At 33.4% G+C, this 27,989-nt stretch overlaps 1 protein-coding gene across 1 annotated transcript; it reads right to left on the minus strand.

Moving 5' to 3' along the window:
- Window positions 1–284: 284 nt before the first annotated feature.
- LOC118205348 (protein KRTCAP2 homolog) lies at window positions 285–27,612 on the minus strand. Its single transcript, XM_035377640.2, has 5 exons — window positions 27,465–27,612; window positions 17,914–18,068; window positions 14,186–14,249; window positions 12,436–12,502; window positions 285–475 (listed from the first exon to the last, which is right to left on the minus strand). Exons 1-5 carry the CDS (start codon window positions 27,466–27,468, stop codon window positions 358–360), a joined length of 408 nt encoding a protein of 135 aa, XP_035233531.1. The 5' UTR covers window positions 27,469–27,612; the 3' UTR covers window positions 285–357.
- Window positions 27,613–27,989: the final 377 nt, after the last annotated feature.

The raw sequence follows: 27,989 nt of genomic DNA on the forward strand, positions 1-27,989 counted from the left end.
ATTTTTCATATATGTTAACATAAATTCAAAACCAATTTTAAAACATAAATTGCCTTTTTTTAGTCGAATTATGTTATAATGTATTTTTATTAAAAAGTGTAGTTGCATATTTATATAAGAAAACATTAATATTTAGCACAGTGAATTTATAAAAATCAAAACTTTTATCATTTGCATCCAAAAATTAGCATACTTACAAGCATTAAAGGATTATTGGTATTTGTTATATAAGCAACTTGTTAAAGTTCTTCAAAAGATTAAAAATGAAAAGAATCAAATAGATCTTACTTGAAAAGATATATTTATTAAAGTTGTACAAAAAGGTATAAATTGCAAAAAATTTACAAATAGGTTGTTCTATCGTCTCTTCTTTTTTTCTGGAATAGGATTAACTACTGCAGTAGGCACTGATGAGCCATAAACTTTTATAGATATTTTGTTCATGTAATATAAAGCAACCAATGAGAAAAGGAAACTGTAAAGAAGGGAAGAAAAAATATCTTAATACAAAGGAAATCATAAGCATATAATTAATATATGCATTTCAACACTAATTTAGAAAATTAGGCAAGCACATTTTGGTCATTAAATATATAGAAATTTACAATTATTATATCTACAGAGGTATTTGTTAAGTAAGAGAGAAAAAAAAGTTTTGGTACTTATTTTCTGTAGTGACCTTGGCAAAAAAGTGGACTCGGCAAATTTCTACACTGACAAGAAACAAATGGTTACTAATCTGTTCATGAGCGAAAAACAGATGGTTAATGATTTAACTGATTTTTTGTAATTGCATTCTGTTAATACAGAGATTTTTCACCATAAAATACTGATTATGCTCACTATTTTCAATCTTCCATCAATGGAAAAAAAGAAGCTATACTTGATGTTTGAAGCATTATTAGCACCAGTTGCTAAACTGTGGCCTCCAGAAAGAGATTAAAATATCAATTTTTTAGCATGTTTATGAATGATTTAAAAAACAAAATTGCTAACAAAATGACATTAAATAAAATCATAAATAGAATTTTATGGTATTCTAATTTTTCAACATGTTTACATATGTTATTACTTTAAATAAACTCATTATGTTATTGTATTATGTACCACAATTAGTGTATATATTAAGTAAGTTCTGCTGAATTATGTTGTCATTTTAAACAACTTGCAGACAAAATTGTGTTAAATACTATCATAAATACAAATAACAATATTAAATTCCTTCTTTCTCTCTGTGTACATATATCAAATAACTTGTGTTGTACAAATATTGAATGATTTGCTAGTTTATTATTCACCATAGTCAATTTTATTTTCATGGATGTTTACAACATTTGGCAACAAATCAAGCTTTCTTAAGCTTGAATTATGCCAATGGCATTTTCTGTCGCCAAGGATGCTACAAAAGGCAAGTACCAAAAATTTGTTTTCCCTTTCTTTGATAATGTCTGATGATAAAATATAGTTTTACATCACAAAGATGAAGGAATCACAGTCCATTACTATTTGTTTATATCAGCAGCTACAGTCACAAAAATTTCATTTTCAGATATCCGAGTAAAGACCACCATGGTGACTTGTTTTGTTTCAAAACAGGTAATTCACAAGGAATTTTTTTTCCTCGCAGATGAACTCCACATTTTAAAAAAGATATAATAAATAAATTTTTAAACAGAACCTTATTCATAAGTTTATTCAGAAGGCCTTAGGCCCAAATAATGGTTTCCGTTTCACCCTAATATGTCCTCATAGTTTTCATCAAACAGTTTCTAGCAAAGAAAAGTATCACCATTCTCAGCCACCCTCACCATATTTAGCACTTTAGCCATTTGTGCTCTTCCCTAAAGTGAAATCTCAACTCAAAACTTTGAGATCATCATTGCACTGATTTACAACATTGTATATTGAAGGTTACAAATAAGAATGTTGTTTCTTGAACCTAAAACTTTGTAAATGGACTGTAAAATTACAACTCTTCTTTTCTTCTTTTGATACACTTGGTACAAGTACACTGTGCAAAAAAAAGGGGGGGACAGTTCTATATCTCCCATTCTACTGGGCTGGTTGGGGAAATTAAACTTAGCCTGCTTTACCAGGTAACTCAAAATCCATTTCCTGCTCTGTCAGGAGAAATAAAAGTAGAACAAAAAAAAAAAAAAAAAAATTATATACATGTACATATTTACTACCACCAACATGAGTTGTGATGAATCGTTCTAGGTCTTTTAACAGTGTTTGGGGGGAGTAAAGTTACCCACGTCCGTGATTATCCTTAAGTCACACGTGTCCCCTGGGTGGTGCTAAATGGGTAACTGCCACAAAGTCCTGTGGTATACCGGGGTTTAGTGGGATGAGGTTTGGTCTGATGATGAATAATCTTATGACGACCCAATGAACCGCTCCTCCCTGGGAAAATCGGCGATTGTGGGGAGGATTTGAAATTCCGAGGACCTTTGATCTGGAGAGGAGGGGTCTTGGAGGAAGCAGCCATGTAGAGGATACAGGAGAAAAGCTGAGTTTTGCGTCTCAGGCCGCCAGATAGTACAGGAGCCCGGGGCAGCCTAACCAGCATGCCCTGGCTGCTCTATCAGCTGGTGTATAATCTCGCCTGCCTTGCAGTTCCAGGTGGTGCCTGGGTGGGGTCCTGCATGGCAGAGCAGGGGGCTCTTCCGAGGTCACTGCTGGCTGAATCTGGGGCTAGCCCCTCCAAACTGGCTCTTAGAAAATCGGAAGGAATTTTTCTCCACCTTTTTTCAATCAAATACCAAACTGGATGTTAGCAATATAGAATCAGATAAAAACACATCCTCTGAAATCCCTACTTTAACCACTGTAGCTCCTTCTAAGGGAGTGAATGCGCCCTCAGGTGCGGATGCTCTTCTCTTCAGGACTACAGAAACCAGAACCGCTGATGAAGGGGTGAATGTGCCTTTGGACACGGATGCCCTGAACCCATGGGGATGGATAATGACTCCTCTGTCAGAAGCGCTGTGCCAGATGCGCAAGCGGATGACCGTCACCAATGACGGAGGTTGTAAATAAAAGAAGAGAAAAGAGACAACGACAGAAGGAGCGGAAATGGCTGGAGAGGGCCATGGAAGGGACCTTGATCTCTGGGGAGAAGGGAGCGAGGGAGAAAACAGATAAAGCTGGGGCCTCTGGAACGACCTCCAAACTGGAGAGGAAGAGCCATCCAAGCAATGAAGAGTCTTGTAAGAGAGAACGCATTGCTGGTGACACCCCGGAAATGGCCCTCAAGAAACAACAGCTTTATAGTCAAGCTGTGAGGAAGGCAATTACTCTGCGGGTCGTCTGCAAGGATGACTCCAGAGACATAACATCAGTGGATTCAGACTTCATCACTTCTATAATTGATGACCGAATTATCGATGGCTCCATCACCACCTGCAGGGTCCACAAGACAGTCCTGCAGCCGAATGGCCTTAACATTGCATGTGAGGACCAGGAGACTGTGGACGTCCTAAAGACTTTAATCAATGATCTACCTGGCCCTGAAGAAAACTATCCCGGTTATCACGCCATGGCTCCCGGGGACAGAGCTACTACGAAGAGGTTTTTCACTTGGTTTCCTGGTAACAGGTCACCAAAAGATAACATCAAGCTCTTTGATGCCTGTAACAAGGGCCTGGATGTTAAGAAGATCACCATCAAGGCCAAGGAAGGATCATCATCATTCCTGGAGACGGGGGTAACACTTTGGTGCTGGGAGTGGAACCTGAGCTCATGGATTATCTGGAGGCCCAGAATTTCAAACTTTTTTGTGGTGCCCGTAGCTCTGTACAGCTGAAGGAACCAAGACAACAGGAGAAATCAATTCCTCTGCCCAAGGATCCTCCGAGGAAACAGTTGATGGAAGAAGGGGAGACTGAAAAGGAGTCGGAACCACAGCTTTCTTTGGAGGCTCTGGGGAAGATATCTGAATAGTTTTCCCCTGTCACTACTTCCTTTGAAGTCGTGGGTTAAGGATGCGGCTTTTAACTAAGTCTCTCCTAAAATCCTTCAGGGTAAGTTCTTTTCTCTCATTTAACCTGTTTTAATGGTTAAGGTTAGTCACCTAAACCTGCAACATAGCAGAGCAGCTTCATACAATTTAGCTGCTCAATTAGGTAAGCAAGGCACTTTTGTTGCCTTAATTCAAGAACCTTGGGTGTACAAGGGTAAAATCCTTGGTTAGGCCCATGAACGCACACTTCTTTTTGTCAGAGGGACCTAATAAAAGACCTAGAACTAGCATTTACATTTCTAAAAATATAAAGGCTATGAAATTATCTCAATTTACATCAGAGGACTTAACTGCTATTTTAACTAAGGACATAAACAGTTCACTGAAAGGAAACATTTGTTTTTGCTCGGTTTACATGGCTTATGACCTTATTAACATTCCACAAGAATTTATAGATCTTGTGAGTTTCTGTGAAATAAACAATATTCCTATGGTTATTGGTGGTGATATTAACACTCACTACCTATCATGGGGCAGTTCTGATACCAATCCTAGAGGAGAAAACTCATGGAACTTATAATGAATACCAACCTAACTTGGGTAAACAGGGGAAATCGCCCCACCTTTGTCAACAGAAGAAGAGAAGAAGTCATTGACCTCCCATTAACTTCTTCTGATATTTATAACCTTATTGAAAATTGGCATGTAAGTGACAATCCCTCACTTTCAGACAATTTTGTATTAGAGATGAAATTCCAGCTGAATATTTCAGAAACATTAAAAACACAAATTGGGACCTTCATAAGGACTCCCTGGTTTCTAATGTCATTAACCTTCAGGTTTTAGACAATAATTGTACAGTCGAGGAGCTTGATACTCAAGCAAACAATCTGACAAATATCATTATTGAATCTTATCATGCATCATGCCCTCTCAAACGAAGGAAGTACTCTCCTAGCAAGAGAGTTTGGTGGACCAAGGAGCTTGAAAGCCTCCACCTAGAGAGCTCACAGGAAAGCAGTCAGAAATAAATCTGAAGTTAAATGGTCTAACTTCAAAATTCTACAAAGGAAATTTAAAAGTGAAATCAGGAAAACTAAACACAACTCATAGAGATCCTTCTGCACAGATATTCTGTCCTACCATGAGACTGCCAGAGTACATAAGATTCTTAAAAGATCTCAGGAGTCTCAACTCTCATCGGTTATGCGACCAGATGGCAGTTATACTATAAACCCTTTGGATATACTTTCGACCATGTTGAATTTTCATCTGCGGGACACAAGCGTCACCTCTGACCCCCAGGAAAATCCATTGGAACTACTTCATAATCCATTAGATTTGGATTTTGCTAAGACAATAGTGAGTTTTGAAAAGGCTAAAGCGGCCCTAGATGTATTTCTTCCCTTTAAATCTCCAGAGAACGATGGCATTTACCCAATTCTGCTTCAGAAAGGCTGGGATATTTTTGGTCACATTCTTGTGGACATATATGAATCCAGTTTGGTTTTAGGATATGTTCCTAAGGTGTGGAGAACTTCACGAGGTATGTTTCTTCCCAAACCAGGAAAAGATACTTATGAAAAACCAAACTCATTTAGAATGATTACACTAACATCCTTCCAGCTCAAGCTGTTGGAGCGATTGATTTTCTGGCACCTCCAGTCAGATAATAATCTGAAACATACTTTTGGCTTAGACCAACACGGATTTAGGCCTGGCTTCTCCACTGAGTCGGCCCTACACCAACTTGTGTGGAGAATAGAAAAAACAATTATAGATGGACACTTTGCCATTGGGATTCTACTGGATATTGTAGGAGCCTTTGATAACATCGGTTTCGAGAAAATACATAAGGCCCTTATTGGAAGTCATATTCACCCTATGATAACTAGATGAGTCATCTTTATGATTAAAAACAGGAATATCTGCATTAGTCTCACTGATTGTGAAGTAAAGAGAGATATTACTAAAGGGTGTCTACAGGGTGGTATTCTTTCTCCGTTCCCGTGGAACCTGGTATTCAACTCACTCTTAGTACTTCTACGGGAGGAACCTGGCATGTCACAGGCTTATGCAGATGACCTTATTGTGTTACTACAGGGTTTCGATATCGAAACCCTACACAATCAAGCTCAGCAGATCTTGAATAAAGTTTCACACTGTGGTGAAACAAATGGCCTATCTTTCTCTGCTGAAAAATCTAAGGTCATAGTTTTCACGTGGAGAAGGAAATGGAAACTGGCAGATTTATATCTGGGTAACCAGATTATCAGACGTAAAGAATGCATTAAATACCTAGGATGTTACCTGGACAGTAAACTTACATGGATCACCCATATAAAAGAAAAGGCACAAACAGCAACAAATGTACTAATACTTTGCAGGCAAATTGTTGGTAAACAATGGGGCCTTAACCCAAAATCTACTCTATGGATTTATACTGCCATAGTCCGGCCAATGCTTTCTTACAGATGCGTGGTCTGGATCAATGTTATTAACAAAAGCACATATTTAAACATTTTACAATAGGTGCAAAGACTTGCTTGCCTATGCATTAGTGGGGCCTTAAATAGTACCCCTACTGCTGCATTAGAATTTTTATTGCAAATTCCACCCTTGAAATTATTCTTGAGCGGAGAAGCAATTAAAACCATGTATAGGTTGAATAAAAATGGCACATGGTGCCAAAAGACAGGTTTTCGTCATAAAAGCCACCTGAAAAGCCACATTGACATATGCCTGGACTTGGGCAATGAGATCCCTATAATCTATATGCCCAAAGATGCAATTACTAAAACAATAGTTCCAGATAAACTATTCTCAACTTATATACCAAAAAGGAATGAGATAGAATCTCTAATTGACCTAATTCCAACAGGATCAATTGAATGTCACGCAGATGGATCAAAATCCAACTTCACTGGAGCTGGAGCTATTATAAGAACCAAGGGATCTGGAGAAGATTTTATTAGATTTCATCTATACCTTGGTAAATTAACAACTGTTTTCCAAGCCGAGGTTCTGGCAATCAATATGGTCGCCAGGGAGCTCTTAGCTCAAAATACATTTGATAAGAATATATATATTCTCTCTGACAGCCAATCAGCCATCCTTGCCTTGGCTAATCGTGTCAAGTTACAAAACTGTGTTTTGAACTGTACTCAAGATCTCATTTCTCTGGCTCAGGCCCATAATACCATTAGTTTAGTCTGGGTCCCAGGTCATTGTGATTTTGCTGGAAATGAACTAGCTGATAAAGTAGCTAAAGATGCTTCACAACTACCCATGTCTGGCCCAGAACCATTTTACCCAGTTTCATATCAAACTGTTAAAAAAGAAGTAAGAAGCTGGATAAAGAACAAACATGATGATATATGGTCTAAACTACCAGACTGTGCTCATTCTAAATTGGTGCTTAGTACACTTAACTTATCAGGTAAACTCATACACCTCAGTAGAACTAACTTACACCAGGTAATTCAAATTGCTACCAGACATGCTTCCCACAAAGCATCTCCTCAAATGTGGTCTTGTCGAATCTTTTCTCTGCCCAGCTTGTGGAGAAGAAGAGGAAACACCTTTTCACTTTCTGGGATGATGTTCGGTGTTTTCTGTCCCTAGAAACAAATTCCTTGGGTTTCCCTATATTAGCTTTGATCAAGCCCTTCTACACAAAGGCCTCTCTGGCATAATAGGGTTTCTGATGTATACTAAACACTTACAGGTATGGTGAATTTGAAACCACAAGAAACAAGCACTGAGACGCCCTGCGAGTTTTTTTTTTTTTTTTTTTTTTTTTTTTTTTTTGAAAAGAAACTATGCAGGAATTTCCCTCTCATAGCTGTGTTTTGGAATATAATTGGGAAATAGATATCAAATCTTTATACACCACCTGGCCATTTGGCGTGAGAAAACACCTCTGCCCTCCCCCCCCTTTTTTTTTTTTTTTTTTTTTGACTCGCCATTGCACCCTTGTTTGGTCAAGAATTTGCGTCTGATGGTTGGGAGGGATTAAATCGTCTCTTCATCCAATAGGGAAGTTTTCACGATTTAACCGACACCGTGAATTTAGAGATGGGATCTTTTGCTGATACTGTATATTTGGTGTCAGTTTGGGATCTTATCTATTTATTTATTATTTACCTTTCATGGGAGTTACCATTTCAATCCTTTGATTTAAATGATCAAATGGCGGAAGAGCAATGGGCAATATTGCCTAAGCTCTTTTCCTTCTTTTCATAAGAAGGAAGCGCCACTAAATGTTATGTTATGTTTAACAGTGTTTTCAATTGTTGGAACATAGTTTACAATTTCTTGAATGACTCAATACTGTTGATTAACATACTCAACATCAATCCCCATCAAAATTATTGCATTTGTTTTTCTAAACTTCACTGAATTTAATTGCTTTTAATATCTTATTCAGCAACAAAATTGCAAACAAAAAAAAAAAAAAAAAAAAAAAAATTTGATATGAAATATCTTAAAGATATAAGGCTCAGTATTTAGTCTTTTACATGAATTTCTTTTTTTTCTTTCAAATTACTATGTTAGTCTTTTTCCAAATGAACATACTAAGGTGTGATTTAATTGTTAATTAAATTACTCAGCATCATATTCATCAAAATTATTGCATTTGACCTTCTAAAGTTATGAATGCAATAAATGAATGGAATCTTGGTTGCTTTTGACATCTCATTTTGAAATAAAATTGTAAACAAATGGGGGAAAAAGCCTTATTATATCCCAAAGATACAATGCTTTGATATTTCACAAAATCAATTTTTATTTTCACACTTTTAAAATATTTAAAAATTTTTTACTGTTCATGTTCAGTATTAAAATTTCATATTGATCCTAATATAAAAATAGTTAATCAAAAAGAAATTAAGCCTTTTCCTCCAAAAATAAAACACTGTATGATATGGCCCATAATTGCAATTTCAGCATCCTGGTAGAAAATTTAAAATTGCATGAATATGAATTAAAACATTCCATTCTTTTTGTGGTAAAACTAAAAACATTTCCATATTACTCTGTCAATGATCAGTTTTAAATACCTGAAATTTTAACCTTGTATAACATTCCAAAAAGATTTTTAAAATGGTTATAAAGTACTTCATAAAAGATGTATATTTTAAAGCATTTTAATTTTGAGTATAGTTTAAAAAAATAAAGAAAGAATTCAATGCAAGAATCAGCCAAATTACAAAATAATAATAATAATAATAAAAACTCCCATTTGACACATGCTATTATCAAACAGATGTTTTGGTTTTGAGACAGTCAACAGAAGCTTTCAACAAGCATGGAATTTTGCAATAAAATCACAGATTTCAGTTTTGAAGAGCTAAAATTATTACTTGCATTACTCTGCAAAGCAATTTAAATTTTTTTGAAATTTCTGATATTTTTCTGCACAGCAATTTTGCTAATGATGCAATTTTCACTCCACTGATGTCAGAAGTGAAGAGAAAACAGTATTGGACTACACTTCTGTTCTTTTGACCAAGCACTGCAACTTCCACTTCAACTACTATACTTTTACTGCAATTTGCTACCAACACAATAATGTTTTAATCATGTTAGACTAAGTTTCAACAAAACTGCAGTTAATGATAAAAAATTTTGGTTATAATGTACTAATTACTACATTGAATCTTCATTTTTACTATTAAATTACGCAAATGTATTTTCCTCAAATTTTACTACAGTATGACCATCACTCTAAAACTTTTTTTATAGCTATTATGTTACCATATGATAGTGATATCATAAAATCAAAACTCAAGTACACAAGGATGTCTAAACTAATGTATACTCAAACCAATCAAAAATTATGCCAATTTGATTTGTATTGATACCATTACTTTTTCCATAGGAATACTTTGTTTTTTATAGTAGTGTGACACAATACAGTATGTTCATATTACATACCATGCTTAGTTAAAAGTAAGACCCCCTTGAATATAAAACCTTCTTGACATTTTAGGAGAAATTTTAGGAAATAAAAGCGCATGTGAAAATAATTATTTTGTTGTGCAATAATTAAAAAAAAATCTTAATTTTATTATCCATCTTCCACAATTTCTTCCTAATAATAGTACCATTAACTGTGGTAAACAAAAATAGCCCAAAAACAAAGGCAAAGAGAAGCTGGTGATTCATTGTTATTTATTTGCTTTCAGTATAACAGATTCAGGCTTAAACTGAAGATTCTCAGCTATATGTAGCTATTAAAATTAGCAGTGCTGTAATTATCAATGTCAATGGTCTCCATTTGGCAACCTGAAAGCTACATCTGATCCCCAAAATAATTTTACACGGCCTGCAAAAGCATTTTGTTTACGTATTTGTAATAAGTACAGTGCTCATTTGAAAGACAGAGATATAGACTGAATTTATGTGTACAAGTGCTATTGAAAGAAAAAGAGATAACTATGTTGAGAGGAGGGTTGTCTTGATCAATGTATGTTTGTGCACCATGCCATGTAACTGGGGTAAAGCAGAAGAACATTTTACATCAGCACAATCAGTAAATTTAATTTGTCAGCTGACAACTACTGCTGCTTCTGTATTCTTATGTTTCCAATTTTTTGAATTGGTATTTCTGATACACACTTTCCCTCAGTCAAACATACTTGTTAGCTGGATGCCACAGCCATGAAATTCATATTATTTAATGTATTTCCTTGCATATTTTTATTGTCATAAATTACTGTCCAAAAATCAAGAGTAGAAAATCATGCAAATAATTTAATTTCCAAAGAATGCAGTTACAGTAAGAACATTACAATGAAAGGTAGACACAGAGAGATCACAGTATTATTTTTTTAAAAGAATCCTCTATTCCAATAAAAAATACATAGTAATACTAACATTACAACATTGCAGTGTTTAATAAGATAGCTTCACTTCTACTTCCTGTAACTTGAATCTCAATGATTCTTATTGTTAGCTCTGCTACTCTTTAGATTTTAAATCATCCATAAATAATTAGAGAATGTAAACTGACACCTGACTTGTAAAATCGTAGACCGACTGCCAATTCATATTTGCTTTGCTGTGATTAGTTGACTCTCCTATTAAGGTGACATAAAATTAAAAAAAAAAGTTCGGCGTGACCTTTGTAGTTAGTTGCCAAGGGTTTATTTTTGTTAGAAAAATGAAAACAATCACTACGAGGAGAATTCATGCTAAAATTTAGATGGGTTCATTCTCTGAATGCACCAAGAAAGAGAAAAATTCTGCAAATATTTAAAAATTTTTAGAGCTTGGTGCAAAAAGCTGGGGAAGTCAAATACATGAGGAAATAAGGTAATGGCAACAACTAATGTATAGTTTAGAAGACATGTTTATTTGTGCTTGTTGCTAGATTTAGCTTATATACTTATTACTTGGAATTGTGCATAACTTTTGTGGATTGCTTTCAAACAAAAATTTATCTAATTGAATTAACAATAACATTAAAATTATAATATGGATTTTAATTAAGGATGAGATTAAACTGTACAAGCCATGTCTTTAACATAAGGTAAAAGAGAAAAGAATGAAGAAGTACAAATTTTTCATGATAATTCGATCCTTGTGAACTTTTGTTACAAATTTTACGAGAATCAAAATGTTACCAAGAGATAACGAAGTTTATAATTATTTATATACAAACATAGGTATTTTTTCTGCATATGTCACAGAAAAATTTAATAAATAAAAGTGACGGAATAGGACTTCATTTTTTACTCTCAATTCTTATCTCATTTAGAAAATGTTCATAACTTGCTTATTTTAGTTAAAGCATAGTTAATTTCATAATTTGTTTTTTTATTTAAAGCCAAAGAATTATGTAATTCATTGAGTTAACCACTAAATTATTTGAAATAAATGCTGTTTTGATAATTTAATATTTAGATGTGAATTACTAAGTGTAACCAACTTTTAAGTTTCATATTGGAAATAAATATTAATTCGAATTTTTTTGCATTATTATTTTTTTTTCTTCAAGTATGATTAGATAAATATTTAGTAAATGAAGTTTAAAATTTTGTTAATTAAACTATTTAATTCCTGTTAGTTGTTTTCAGATTGCGCATACAGCCTGCATGCAAATTGAGTTTGAGATCACTGATTTATGTTGCTTATTTAGTATTCAAACAGTATAATTATTCTGTGTAGAATAATACTTAAACTCTTACTAATTTTACTTATCAAAATATCCGATTAAAAAACCCACCAAATATTAGAACACATATATAGCCGAAAAAAAGTTTTTTTTTTCTTTTTTAATAAATATGGTGTGTACCCAGCAAAAGCAGTCTTGTATTGAAATTCAATCAGATTATACCTTTATTTGGGACACTATATATATAAACAAAATACATTTTTATATGAAAATAAAAAATACAATCTAGACATACAAAATAATGCAAATGTTAAATATTTTCCAATAATGATTAATATACTTTACTTACCATGTTGTAATACAAACTCTGTGAACCAAACCTGAGGCAAACACAGCAACTAGCATGCTAATCATAACTGGAAAAAATTCCCGAAAGAAATTAATGAAAGCACATATGTTTTTATAATTTTTAAAGCTTAAAACTACGTTTCAGAAACAGAATTTTTTTAATTCCTTAAATTATTATTAACACATTAAATGGAAGTATTTAAAAAATCTAAATGGTAATAAATGGCAAAAAGTGAGATACAATGCCAAAGACTGATATACAATGCCCTTATTGTGCAAATAAGCAGCTGCTGAATTTCAGCATTTTTTTTTTTTTTTTTTTTTTTTTTTTTTAAATTAAGTCCTAAAGGATTTGGAAAATAGGAATAAAGGAATGAGTTTAGCTCTAGCTCTTGACTTTTTCAAACTAAAAATCAGAATTTTTAACAAAAATTTCAGACATGCATTTTCACAGGCATTTTGTTATAAAATCTGCCACCGCCCAGCTGGTATAACAGTTAGTGACACCGACTGCCATACTGATGGGCCTGGGCTCAAAACCCAGAAAAGGCATGAATTTTTTAAAAATATAGTCTGAACGGCAAGGGGAGTCACTCGAGATACATGGCAAACTAAAAATCTTCTTGAGAGGCTAGAGGAAAAGGAGTGGAAGACATTACACTGATCTCCTTTCAGGGTGCTCTAAAAATTGAGGAAGAACAGCACAGTTAGTGAACCAGGACCAATGCTGAATTTCTGGTGGCTCACCTACTTCTATCAGTAAAATCTGCTATTTTTGTACTTTTACTGCCTTTATACTTTTACTATATATTAAGTGACTCTCATAATTGCATAAACAATTGAATTTTAATTCAATATTTTTCTGTCTACATGGAACAGTTATTTGCTGATATTTGCAGTTTATTTGCTCAGCTAGTTTGTAAGTTTATACAGTTTTTATGTTAATAAATTTTTATGATTTTGATCTATACTGTTACTTCTCCTTTTCATCAGCCATCACAAGAATACAATGAAGATTTAAATGTTTTAGAAATAGATCTGGCAGTGATGCTTGCAGCTTTACTTTCTACTGCACAGGTCTGCAGTTAATATTCCGACATTGGACATTTTGTTAGTCAAAATTAAACCACACTATTGAAGCTTGAGCTAGCTTAGGCCAAATTTGTGCAGTCATGGACTACAATCCCTTTGTTGCTGCCTTTAATTGTAATTTCACCAAACTTGGCGATATTGCACTTTGAATTTGAATGCTGCCAACTAGGTGGGAAAATTTTAGTTTGCTGTCAGCTGGCACCAAGTCACATCGGTATCAATTGTCAAGAACTTCGGTTCTTAAGTAATGTATTGCATACTGTTGTGTTTTTAATAAAACTACGAAAAGACATTACTACCTCAGCCTATAATACAGTCCCAATCAGAGACAAACACGTTTTTTAATTAATGTATGTTATTTGAATACCCACAAGTGACAGAGTTTTGATTGTGCACTGAAGTTGTGCCTTCTGTTCAATTCAAGATTAAATAAAACAGTTATGTAAAAACCTTCATAAACTTACACATTTTCAGACTGAGCTAAACTCACTTAGTAATCTAAAAGAGTCAGGTGGAAGTTAATATTACACAGTTAGGAACTGCAAGTTAACACAGTGATGTTTGAAGATAAACTACAAAATGGTTATAAAAAATTACAGATATTTACAGCTACAGATTAAATAAACAAACTTATGTTTACAAACAAAACTGTCACTTACCTTCAGGAAATAATTTGGTGTGAAAATTTTTACCAAATACATTAGTTTCAAGATTACCAATTGCCTGCAGAAAACAAGAAGTCAAGGATAATTATAACTGAACATAATTTAGATTTATGCTGCTTAGAATATGTAAAGGTCGCAAAAATACTACATGAAATCATATAGCAATATTATAAAAAATAGGTACTTAGGTATTAGTCAGTGTCTGCCCAATACACAGCCAATAATACAGTACCTTCCTGAGATTGTGGCAGGCTGTTCCAAATTCTTCTTTTCCTTCCTCTTTCTCTTCTCAATTAAGGGAGAGTGGAAATGGTTTCTTTCATTCCTTTTTCTTTTTTAAATTTAAATATCAGTTCCAGATCAATCAGATAAAACATATATCTGCATCACATCACATTTTAAAAACTCTTTTCATGCAGAAAGATCTTAGGACAATCCTTGTTTGCATCACAATTTTTCATCTCATATGATGGATTGCTACGAAGTGAGACAGAAACAATTATCTTCAGACGTAAAGTATTTTTCCAAAATATTATGATTACTTCAGTTCTGAAACAGTGCAATTGTACAAAATAGAAGACATGCAATGGAAAAGTAAGATTGACAAAAAGTTAAAACAAAAACCTGGATATGAAGTTTCATGTGATTTTTAAAAGCAATATTTGCTGAAAATAAAATTAAAAAATAAATAAATAAACTCGATCTTCTGACCTAGAAAATCCATGTTAAAAGACGTCAACATTAATGCATTAAAAGATGTCAGCTAACCCCAAATATTGAAAAATTTAATAACATAATAAATAATATATACTGTTTGACACAGAAATGTAACACAATGAAGTAAACGGAAGAATATGATAAAAACTGATACACAGGCATGGAATTAAACAAAAACATGATGCACTACAGTGGCTGAATATTAGGATGATCAACAGGAAAAATCATCATCCCCGTGGTGATACAAGCACCCCGTGGTGATACAAGCAGCAACTCTTCACGCTACAGATTCAGTTAGCATTCTAATGTCTTGTCTAAACGTGTAATAAACTACAGTAACTGAACATACAAGATGATAATCAGGAAAGAGATTCAGTTGTTTGGATGATACAAAAAGCAAATCTTTATAATTTAGATTCATTCAGCATCTATGTCCAAAAATACACTACCAGTGCACTACATCGACTGAATATAAAGGCGATCAATAAGAAGAACCACCTCTTTGGATGATAAAAACAGCAATTTTCAACAATTACAATGTTCATTACAATGGCAGAAAACATAGAATGATCAAAAAGAGGAACCACTTCTTGGGCAGTACAAGTCTCTTTGCAACTCAAGATTCATAATAAGCATTTGGATGATATCTCAAGATGTGGATAACCACATAGCTTTCAACATTAGTCCAGTTTATTTTTCATTTCAGGTTGAGGCAAACAATTGCCCATAATATTCGGCAGATGCTTGATTGGAAACAGATTTAAGGGTCCTTATGCATAGCCAATGAAGCATCTGGATATTTTACAAAACTTGAATACTGATCTTGATGGTGTTTAGCCATGCTTTAGCTTGCTAAAAAGCAGCATCTTCCAAAGAGTAGTGCAAATGGTCACAGGGCTACATTCCTGTACTAGCAAACCATTATTTCATCTTTTACATGGACTTGGAAGTGACTGGCATGTTGATATTGATGACATCCCAAACTATGATGCCACAATGATGAACAATATGGCATTCAACAACTGCAGTAGGATTTTATCTGTTTCTATGATACATCAAAAGGCCCGGTGGCGCAGTGGCTAGCGCATCGCGCAGCAGCAACACAGGTCCGGGGTTCGATTCCCGGGCTGGACAAGGCCGACTCAGCCTTTCATCCCTTGAGTTGATAAAATGAATACCAAATTCGCTTGGGAACTAAACACTGGGGATCCTGCGACAAGCTGACCACTTGTTCAGGGCATATGCTTACGCACCCCAGGGCCCAAGGTCAAGAAAGGCTCTCTCTCAAGACTATCATAAGAAAGACATAAATGAAACTGACTACTAAACACCACAATGCCCATTACCAATCATTACACTAGGAGGTTTGGTCTCATTACAAGCACAGTTTTCCAAGTTGATAAGATGATTCCAAAGAAAGCCTTTTTCAAAGGAGACATGTTTGCAATATAGTTAGCCATGCTCAGGAAATTGTTTCCATTGAAAATGGAACAGCCCAAACCCTCTACACATTCTATAAAATGCTAAAAGTATTAGACTATGGGGCTTCTGTTCACATGCCTTTTGTATACGCCAATTCAACTGCTACAAAATACATCTAAATGCAACTGTACCAATAATGATTCACTTATCATTTTCAATTCACTGCCTTCAAACCTATGCACAGTCAATGAATATTGGCATTTTTCAGATGCAATATGACAATATGACCACCCAGCAGTACATCAAGACTTAAAATGAAACCCCTTGTTATTAAACTGTCAGTTCAATAAAAATTTCATTGACATCTTTCAAGCATCTTCACATTCATTTTGAAAGGAGAAAACAACTCAAAAACGGATTTCTGCATGGGAAAATGATAAATGTACACTCAAGTGACTTTTTCTTCCATTTCATCTCACTCACTAATCAAATGAGCAATTTGAATTTTAGATCATTTCCACAGCTCGTAGAGCAATGCATTACTTTGCAATCTGCAAAATACTGAAGCAAAATTCTCATGGTGTTTCTCACCCTTTCACAATTAGATAGTACAGCAGGAGATCTAAAAAAATCAAAGAATTATTTTTAAACAGTTACATTATAATCAATACAATTTTTCCCCTTCCTGGAAACATGAACAGTTATGGAATTCAACGCAGAATATTATTCAAGACAGATAGCAAATTTTTATATATCACTAACATTAATCCTTCGGTGGTTGCAAGATAAAGCAATTCTTTCTTCTCAAATATGTGCGATATTCATCAGCCATAAATTTGTAATATGAGCTATGTTTGTTAGCACTCACTGTGGTGCACAACTGAAATGCAAGCTCACCATGTTGATGACCATAAAAAAATTAATGGACTGCATTTTCTATACACTAAATTGCTTTTTAAGAGCTTTCTTTACTTGTGGAAAGAGAAGAAAGTCACACTGAGGAAAATGATGATTTGGTGGTCCACAAACAGCAAGTTTTTTTTTATTTTTTTTTTAAAGCCAGATGGAAAGTGTTTATGTAGATATCTGGTTATTGATCTTTCAGTTATGTTCATTAATGCTGTACTTTTCCAATGTTTCCCTCTTCCTTGTCAATCGATATCTATTATTACACCAATTTCCATATGAAATGTTCCCATGTTTTAAGCTGGATAGCTACTAACTCGTACACTTGTTAGGAGTCTGATTTTTCCAATAGTTGTGATTTATCCAAGGTATCACTTTTAAAGGTTTTCTGAAGCATATGAATAGTACTAGCTCCAGATTTTCTCAACAAAGAACAAAATTTCACGTTCACTATTTATTCTTGGTGATCAGGTATTATCAAAATTGCATACTGTTGTGAGCAGGAACACAAATTAGAATCAATCATACTGTTCATTTCATGAATCATTTTCTTCTCATTATTTTGAGGTATTCTCCCACACATGTTTTTTTACCAAGGATTATATCTAAAATGTTTTATGTATGCATATTAAAAAATATAAATAAAAACTCGTAATGATAAAATGTGAAAAGGATACAGTTAAGGCAAGCATGAAAAGCATTGATCCTAGAAAACCTCCTAACACTGTCATCAGTTGAGTTGATGCTAAATGTACACGGTACACTTGCATTGCAGCAAACAACAGAACAAATAAGGATGTTGATAATAAGCATGAAGCACCAGTTGATATAGCTGCAAAGGAATGACATATTACTACAAACACATTTTGTTACTTTAATTTCTACAGAGAATAAAAGTCTTAAGCAGCTAAGAAATAAAGCACAAAATAATGTCTAACAAAAACCCATACAACAAGTTATAATCAAATTTATATAGCATTAGTCATGCATAAAGTCATGCATTGTAGCTAGGGAAAAGGCAGTTACAGCCTTTGTCTGATTCTGGGGTAGTGTGGGAGATTATAGATGTCCCTCTCTCATAGTTTATCTCTTGCTCTTTTCTTTTTAGTTGTGACAGTTACTTGTCCATGAAGGTCATATTGATTTTTGATAATACAGACTTATAACCAACCTGGCCATTTGAAACTTGAAAATAAGGAATGCCCTTTTGGCCCGCTCATCGGCCTTTTCATTTCCGGGGATCCCACAATGAGAAGGAATCCGCTGCAAAATGACCATTTTATGTTTTTCATACTAGGGATCTACACTGGTTTACAGATAAGAAAATAGAAGCTTGGTAACCATTAGTAACTGCCAGTATTATTGATTGAGAGTCTGAGAAATGAAAAACTCTTCAGAAAGGGAAGGACAAGCTTTTAGATGAGTTATAGTGAATTTAATCATTTCAACCTCATCATCAAGCATGGTCTTACAGTTCCGAGAGAAAGATAGTATGTGAAATGCTCATAGAAAATTCTGGCTCCTGCAACACCATTTTTATCAAATTTTGAGCCATCAGTATAGGTATGCAACCAAGCATCAGAAGGAAAAATGATTATAGATAGTTTCCATACCTGCGCTGAACAAACCTGCAATGCAATCTTGAGTCTTTAAAACATGTTCAAAAGAGTCAGACAGTAGGAAGTCATTATAGCTTCCCAAGGATTAAGGTAAGTCGTAATAATGGCTAAACCTGAGTTGAAATCTCAAACCCATCCATCATCCTCAAGACAAAGCTTTCCCAAGTTTTCAGTCTGCAGGGTCAAAGCCCAGAATTAATTCAAGATCCAATATATGGTAAATATATAAATTTTTGATATAGCTTTAAAGCAGCTTTCTTTATTTAATACTGAATACTTAATTCATCAGTATAATAATAAGGTGTCAACAGGTGTAGTGTTGGCAGCACCACATATAAGGCAGAAGGCATTATTCTGCAATTGTTAAAGTCTATTCATTCCTTTTTGATAGACCGTAATGAGTAGAGCATCTCAAGTTTTAAGAAGGTCCTATAGTTAGCAAGAAGAGCTGAAGTTGCTCAATCCCATTTAACTCCTGCAAGACGTTTGAGCAATGACATACGTCTATCAGTATACAATTTCCCAGTGAGTTTGTGATCAGATATTGTTATTCCTAAATACTAGGTGTTCTCACTACATGGAAGAGTTGTATTGGCATAAAATATATTTAGCTGTAAAGGTTGGTGGCATAAAAAAAAAAGCACAATAAACTGTTTCATGTGTATTAACAATCATATTGTTTTCAGAACACCAGGAATAAAGTTTTAACATGGTTCTGTTTAGGAACTTTTTAAGTCTTTCTTTAAATCTGTATTATATAGGAGCTTTGTTTTCTACATGGAATAATATGACCTTTAAAAGCCACAAAAATAGCACCTATGATGCTGCCCTTATCAAGATGGTTTTTAATAACTCTGTGAAAAATAACATGTTCTTCAGTAGATTGGTTTTTCCTAAATGCCAGCTTGTGCAGGGTGTTGAAGACCCTTGGTCTCAAGATGCCATCATAGCCTGCTTATGACAAATCTCTCCATTACCTTTGCCACAACACAAGTTACAGGGATTGGTTTGTGACTATCAAAGTTGGATGCTGGTTTATCTTTAACCTTTTTCCATGAGGATTGAAGTGTTAATTTCACACCAAACTTTAATAAAAGCCTTAAAAGTACCTTTCTTGCCTTTTCCCTCCAGTATAATAAATAAGATCGGGTCCTAAAGATTTACCCTGCCTCAGCAGAGAAATAGTAGTAAATTCTAACTTGTATTTTGTAAACTTAGTCATTATACAATTCTGTAGCCAAGTGATCTGAAGCTCTAGTCAAAATATAATATTTTTAAAAATCTCCAGCTCTTTGTTTCATGTAAACTGATTTCATTTGCTTTGAAGCAAAGTATTTTGCAAACGCATCAGCAATCAGACCATCATTACATAAAAATTCATTTTTAATTTCATTGGCTCCTTTGTATTATTAAAATGTTTCGAACAGAGCGTGTTCATGTATTTATAAGCCTTTAAAGACTGTTTTATAATTTACTTTAGACAAAAATTGTTCTATGGCAGCTCTCTTACGGATTTCTCTTTTTTCATAATCACAGACCTTCTTTGCCAGTTCCTCATAACCTCGTGATCACTAGATTTTTTTAGCTCTATTGCAGAGCTCATCATGATTCTTCCTATTAAGATTGGATTGGATTATTTAATTATGGCAAAGTACACGAGGGCTATCTGCCTAAAGGGAGGGATACCTTTGTGGAGGACTTTCTAAGGGAAACTGGCTCGTATACACGTTACACATGGGGAAAACCACGAAAACACCCATGCAACCAGCCCGTTCAAGCGATTCGAACCACGGACCGAACTACCAGTGTTCAGCGTCTTTACCGCTCAGCCACTGGTGGGTCTTCCTATTAGGAAGTCATTCCAAACACAACAAAAACCTTCAGCTTACCACTAGGTATGGATCTCTTGGTGGCAATGTTAGTAATGCTGTTAATGTTAGTAACAATTTTATCAGGGTCTTGGTTGAAATCTATCTTCTTTTATCCATGTTTCTTTCCAAATAATCTCTAAAAGATGGCCAATTTACTTTGCGAAAGTTGCAGGACATTCTACTATGGGAGTGGGAAAACATTATACCTTGGAAAGAAAATAGAACCATACAGTGTCCACTACCACAATCATCAATAACAGTTCTGTGACTAATGCCCCTAATATCAGTATAAACCAACAGCAAAGCTTGGGAAAGATCTGGGTTATTGGAGGTGCCACTATAAGCAAAGTCAGGTGATCTCGTTTATCAAATTCAAGTTTCACATTATTTGGATCGCAAAAAGTTTCAAACAGCATCTCCTGCCCGGTTTCTATTACTATAATCCCAATTTTGGGAATGTGTGCACTGAAGTCACTAGTTACAATAGTCCTTCTATTGATGTTAATTAAATTAAGGTTTGGATTATTTATGGGTGGATTATAAAGAGAGATAATATTTTTAAATGGAAATTATTCATCCAGCAATTTAGCTTAGCAATTTCAATTTTATCATCTGTATGATCCATGGATTTTAAAATTTCAAAGCCAGAAGTGATGGCGTACCTAATACCAACCACAATACCCATAGCTACTTTTCTTTCTTTCTCCAGAACAAAAACATTATAACCAGGGTAGGAAAATCTCTCCATATTTGCCTTCACTTTATTTGCCTCCATAATACTAAAAATATCGACTTTTTATCATTTAAAATCTTTAAAAGTTCAATCCTTTTAGACTGAGTATGTCCACCTTTCTGAAATTATACATCCATCCATTAGCCAATGGATATTGGGATTTTGTGCCCAATGAAATGGAGACATACGGTAGCTTTTTAGAAACAAATACTGAGACAAAGCCATCCAATAATTCTAGAAATATTAAGAAAAATAGAGAATATAAAAAAAACTGCCCCGTATTTCAGAAACAGAATGTGTCTAAATCGTACCATACGCAAAGGGTTAAATAAAAACAATTAATGTAATATTAAATAGGTTAAGTACAATTATGCTATTAAAAAAAAAAAAAAACTACTGATAAAATTGTATTGAATACTATAATATATACAAGTTTATATTAAATTCCTTTTATACATGAGTTAAATAACTTATGTTATACAGATATTGAATGAATAGTCAATTTATTGTTTGCCTCTGTTAGTTTTGTTTTCCTGGATGTTTACAACATTTGACAATAAATAACTTTATTTACACCCAAATTACATCAGTGCAGTTTTCTGTCACCAAAGCTAATACAGAAGATAAGTACCTTTTTTATTTGTTTACTTTTTTCTGTAAGTAATTATAATGTGACTTTAGAGCTTGTTGGCAGATAAAAAAGAAACATTTCATCAGAAATGTGGTGTTTTGTTCAATCATATAATTCTTAAATGATCAAATTTTATGGATTGAAATTGTGCATTTCTCTGGTGTTTAAGCAAAACCACATGCGGAAAATAACAGTGTGCGCAGTGCCAAGTTGTGTGCAATGGCCCGATCTGCTATTCTCTCATGTTTTTGAGGCTGAAACAGATTGCAGTGTAGATGGAGAGAATAGTGAAAAGAAAAAAAATACAAGTGTTTTATTACAAATGTTTCTTGCAATTTTTAATTTTGTTAAATTGTTACTACAGTCAAAAGTCATTAATCCGGACTCGTCGGGACTTCAGCGATTCCGGATTATCGATTTTTCTGGATTATAGATCATCAGTTTAAATCTGGTAAGATGGCATGCAGAAATTATAAAATTAAAAATATGAAACCCTAATTTATGAAATAAAGAACAATTATGATCTAAAGGGTATCAAAATTGAAACAAACTGAACAAAAAAAAAAAAACTTAATATTTATTTGTTTACTTTATTAAACATTTCTTTCAATGTAGTTGTTTAAGTTGCTTCATTTTTTATGTGATAATACTTTCTTTTTAATTCTATAAACAGACATAATTTCTTGTTCAGTTACAAAGTTCCACTGTCCAAGTCCTATAATTGCTGTGTCGAGAACACCGACTAATTTGTTAATCGAAATTTTTTCGTTTTCAATAAACTCTGTGTCACTTTCTTCGCTATCAGGTGTGGATAATCAGAAAACACTCTCTTTATCACTTCTTTCTATTCTAGCTGTGCAATTATAATAGTACCAAAAAAGGGGTACTTTTCAGATTACATAAATCTCGTCTTTTTTTTTTTTTTTTTGTAAAATATATGCTAATTAACAACCATCAAAAATTAAGAAAATAATGAATTCATGTGATAAAGTGAAAGCTTATAATAATAAATAATAATAAAATAATATAATAATAATAAATAATAAAGTGAACACATTGAACTTAGTAAAAATCAAACAAAAACATTCCAATTTAAATAATAATTTTCATTACAAGTTATAATGCCAAAATAATGACTTAACGCATTATATATCTCAAGGCATAAAAAGTTACTTCAAAATGAAATCTACAATATTTTAGATCAAATTCTGAGCAAAAAAAAAAAAATGTGCTACAGCTGATAATATATATAACAGCACTAAATTATGGCACTTACATGTTAGCATAACCACCTTGGTGCAGTGTCAAGAGTTTTACAGAAAAAAAAGGAATGGTGATTTACAATTGTAAAAAAATTTATTACATACAAATATATTATTATAGATATATTTTAACAAGCTATTCCAAAATAAGAATCAATAAACCTACTTAGAAGGGGCTTTTGTTTCCTTTGTTTGGGTGGAAATCTCATGATAATCATTTAAGAAGACCCCAAGCAATTGTTCACTTTAATGATTTTATGGCAAAATAATGTATTCTCTCAGAATTTTTATCGCGCCCACCTCAATGAAAGCAAATTTCACAAAAACATGTTTTAAAATTTAGATTAAAAACATTATAATTTATCCAGAAAAGCCACTGGAATTTGGAATACAATAAACAAACTTACAATGTCAGATTAAAACAAAAAAACAGTTACATGTATAGCTGCTTCCAGTTGTGATATTACATAAGTACCGAAATTAATTTTGTAATTAGTTACTTATTATGCTGATGACTTTTATTTTTTCTATTGACGCCTTTGGTGACCCCTGAGTTAGACAGAAAGTACTTAGGAAGCGAGAAATAAATGGCTAACTGATATATAGTTTCTCGTCTCCAAAATCTTGAAATCAATTCTTAATGTCAATTAATGTAGCACATACTCGTATTTTGCTTTTCATCTGGAAAAAATACCAATGTGAATTAAATTGTTGCTTTTAATGATGGTTTGGTTTGACTACAGCAAAACATATGAATGCTGTATGCCTCAGGGGTGAGATGCCTTCGCGGAGACTTTCTAAGAACTTACTCGATTTTACATTACATAAAGGGAAATTACCCCGAAAATGCACATACAGTTAGCTCATTTGCCTTGAATCGAACTCAATTAAATTAAACTACCAGAATTCAGTGATTTTACAACTTAAGCGATGGTAGACATGCTCTTAATGACAGACTATTGCAATTTCAGCTAAAATTTGAATGCTCTCATTCTTTGAAACAAAACTTGGTACAGTTCCGTTGGCAGAGCAGAGTAGTTGCAAATGTTTTGCAAATTCACCAAGAGATTGGTCTGTATGAAGTTGCATGTGTTTACTTTAAAAATTGCTACAATGTTTACTTTAAAAAATGTAAAAGAATGCCTTTTCAAAATTGGCAATGAGAATATACATTCTAAAGATTTAACAAAGACTTGTGTTTTTATTACTATTGTATTTACCTATGGGATTCACCTAATAATGAAACACATTTTTTTCAGGAAAGAAGAATTATTCACTCTGAAAGAAAGTGCAGAAAAACTCATAAAATGAAGTTCTATTTCTATTTGAAGGAAGCACTGGAATAGAGATGTGAAGGTGTAATGTGCTGGGAATGAATTTTGTCAACATCAATCTGATATAAATCATTGTACTGTTGTTAATTGAAACAGTTATTATACAAGGGAAGTCTGTGACCATGCATTAATGTCTAGACCATGACTTAAAACAGATGGCACTGCTAATACTGTCAAGTGACAAAAGTCTGTTTTTGCATAGAGGAAACATGGGTTGTATCTTTCCGCCAAAGTGAGTGTGCGGCAGGATTAGCCAAGAAACAAAAGAATGTTTTTTAGTTGCTGTGCTTAACTGCTTTGCCTGAACTTTTCTTAAAGTTATTAAAGAAGATATTGCTTGATCTTTACATTATGGTAACTTGGCGTTTTTTTGGCGAAAATTTGGCGACCAACTCTTCTACAGCAACCCTCTATTTTTTTTTCCCGCCGCCATTTTGTCTTCACGAAGTAAAGACATGTTTCTTTTCTTTTTATCTACTGAACACTTCTTCCAACAATCTACTAGCCGAATTACACTTATGCTAGAAATTTTATCTAACAAAACTGCCTAATCATGACAAATATTCACTGCAAAATTGGGAAAAAGTGCACAATACCATACTCCTTACGCATTTTTCAAAATAACACATACACATAAACCATGTACACGCCGACTTATTTTTACTTAAAAAAACATCCCAGAATTGCACAAAAATGGCATTGCGCACACTCTTCACTATATCTATGTACACTGCTTTTTTCTCATAAATTAGAAAAATTTCACGAAAATACATGACAATTTTCTCAATCTTTAAACCCGGTAAAAAGAACATATATGAAGTTACCTGATCGCGAAAAAGTAATGAACATTTCCACATATAAAATATCCAAAAACTTTTACCTCTAAATCATTTATTACATTATACACATCACCAATGAATTCATACCGCAACCATTACAAATACTTAGTGTCAGATATTTAAATTATTTCCATGCACGTTTACTTCAACTAAAACGTATACCAAATTCCTACAAACATAAAATTCACAAAATAACTATCATTTAATTAAAATATAATTAAATTCAAAAACACTACTTAAAATATAAATGAGCACATACATTAAATTAATACATACATAAATACCCATTTCGAATTCACTTTAGTTACGGCCATGGGATCCAAAAATTCACGAACACTGTTTCACACAACACAGAATAAAGCCAAATACAAAATTTCCAGATTTTTTCCCGATTTCCCCCCTTTTCCGATTAAAGAACCGTAATTCGTCCATTAATATCACATGACATATCCCATGATCTCTCATTTCCCTCACACAAAATAATGCGTAATCGGAACTGAGTACTGCTCACATTATTACCAAAGTCCCAGGTAGTAACCTTTATCGCCTCCAAAATGTCGCCAAACTACCAGTTACTATATTGTAAAGATCAACCAAGATATTATTAATGGCATTATAATACACTGAGACAGTTGTAACACTGAAAAATAAAAAAGAAGCCGGATTTGAACATTGTTGCCTTAACCATAAGTTTATTGATCTCATTACCAACTGTCACATGCAAACAACTGAAAGGTTATGAGGCAATAAGAAATGAGAAAATAAACTTTAGTGAGAAATGAGAAAATAAACACTGAGGTAGCTAAGTAGACTCCTATTTAAATGAGTTTATTAGCACCGTTTTAAAACACGAATGTTTGCAGACATTTTAAATATCTGCAGTTTTATGCCTTAATTTGATAACCGATTATTTTTGGCTCTAGTGTAGAATTGGGTGCCCCTTCGATTAGCGACATTTTTTTTTAAATGTTGGTGATGAAACCTCACTTCTGTTTACCATGATAGTTTTAACTTTGTTTTGGCTTCCTGATTTTATTTAAATGAAAATAGATTGATGTGTACATGGACAAATTTAAGGCAGTGTGCAATGCCTAGTTTGTGCAATTCTAGGATTTTTTTTTTTTTTTTTTTTTTTTTTTTTCTTTTTAAGTGAAAACAGATTGATGTGTACATGGACAGAGAGTTTGTGCAATTCTTTGACTTCTTATTTTGGTTTTGTGTATGGGCCATCTTGATATTGTGCCTTCCAAGCGCCGATCTTGGCGTCAAAAAAGAATCGCCAAGAAACAAGGGGCACCCAATTGTAAACTTTTACCTTATTTTTTTCTGATTTCGTTGGCAAGTTGTTTAATTTACATTAAAATTTCTTCTTTTGATGAATATTCGTATTTTTTCTCTTGGAATTTTCTTTAACTTAACCATATCGTAAATATTTTGGCGATTATTTTTATGCTTCGGCGATATCTGAATCTTGTGCCGATAATAGAACAGTATCCATAATTTACTAATTACTTCGGATGCATACATAATTCCCTTCAGTAAATATTTAAAAAATTCCTTTTAACCCATAATGTAGAGCTACTAAAAATTTTCCAAATAATTCATATTTTTAATTTCCAAATTTCCATGTTGCATGTGTTGGTCCTTCCGTTTATATTTTTGCTTATAGGTTAGAAACCGCCCAACAAACTCTATAAATCACAGAAGCCTGCAGTTTGAAACCACCTGGCTTAAAATGAGCATTCAGAAACCTGACTGGAAGATATGTAAATTTTACTTAAAAATGGTATACAAAGAAAAAGTGGGAAAATTTGCATCTAACGAAAAAACGGTGTGAATAAAATATGCAACAGTAGGATGCCGGTACTATATTTCATAAGCACTGAAACAAGAAAACTCGACAAAAAAATTCCTCTTCGTCATTTAATGCTTTCCTTACCCATTTTTAAGTAGATTAATTCGATCAAATCAGTATTTAAAGTTTTCAACGTTTATCAACGTAACTGAACCATCAACATCACACGTCACAACCAAGCATACTGTAAATAAACTTTCACAAGACGATAGCTTCGCCAAGGCTGCGAACAAAATATCATTTTCAATATGTAAAAACATTAGATTTTGAATTAAATAATTTAGGTTTATATTCTAAATTAAAATTCAGTAGCAAACTTTTCTTTTTTTTTCTAAATATTAAAAGTTTCTTCAGTAAAATTTAACCGCATATATAACATAATAATTAAAAGTCAGAACTAAACATGCAGCTCAGGGATATACTTCTTCCGTATTATACAAGTATTACAGTACTGGAATACTTGATTGGTAGCCTCCCTCGAGAAATATGCTATTTTGAAGTAATATAACTGCAAACTGAAAAATGAATGCAAAATATTTTAGCAAATTTCGAAAAATTATGTTGAAAAGCCGTATAAATGCAGAATTGTTTCAGTGCTCAAGCTCCTGT

Source organism: Stegodyphus dumicola, chromosome 4, assembly GCF_044657685.1.
Source record: "Stegodyphus dumicola isolate Sdum_Otavi_A_Nest chromosome 4, ASM4465768v1".
NCBI lineage: Eukaryota > Metazoa > Arthropoda > Arachnida > Araneae > Eresidae > Stegodyphus > Stegodyphus dumicola.

Excerpts from the sequence above, each read along its gene's own strand:
- LOC118205348 (XM_035377640.2), bottom strand. Across the intron at positions 12,503-14,185 it reads CACCAAATTATTTCCTGAAG|TTATGATTAGCATGCTAGTT; the intron begins GTAAGTGACAGT and ends AATTTTTTCCAG. Across the intron at positions 476-12,435 it reads AGAGTTTGTATTACAACATG|TTTCCTTTTCTCATTGGTTG; the intron begins GTAAGTAAAGTA and ends CCTTCTTTACAG.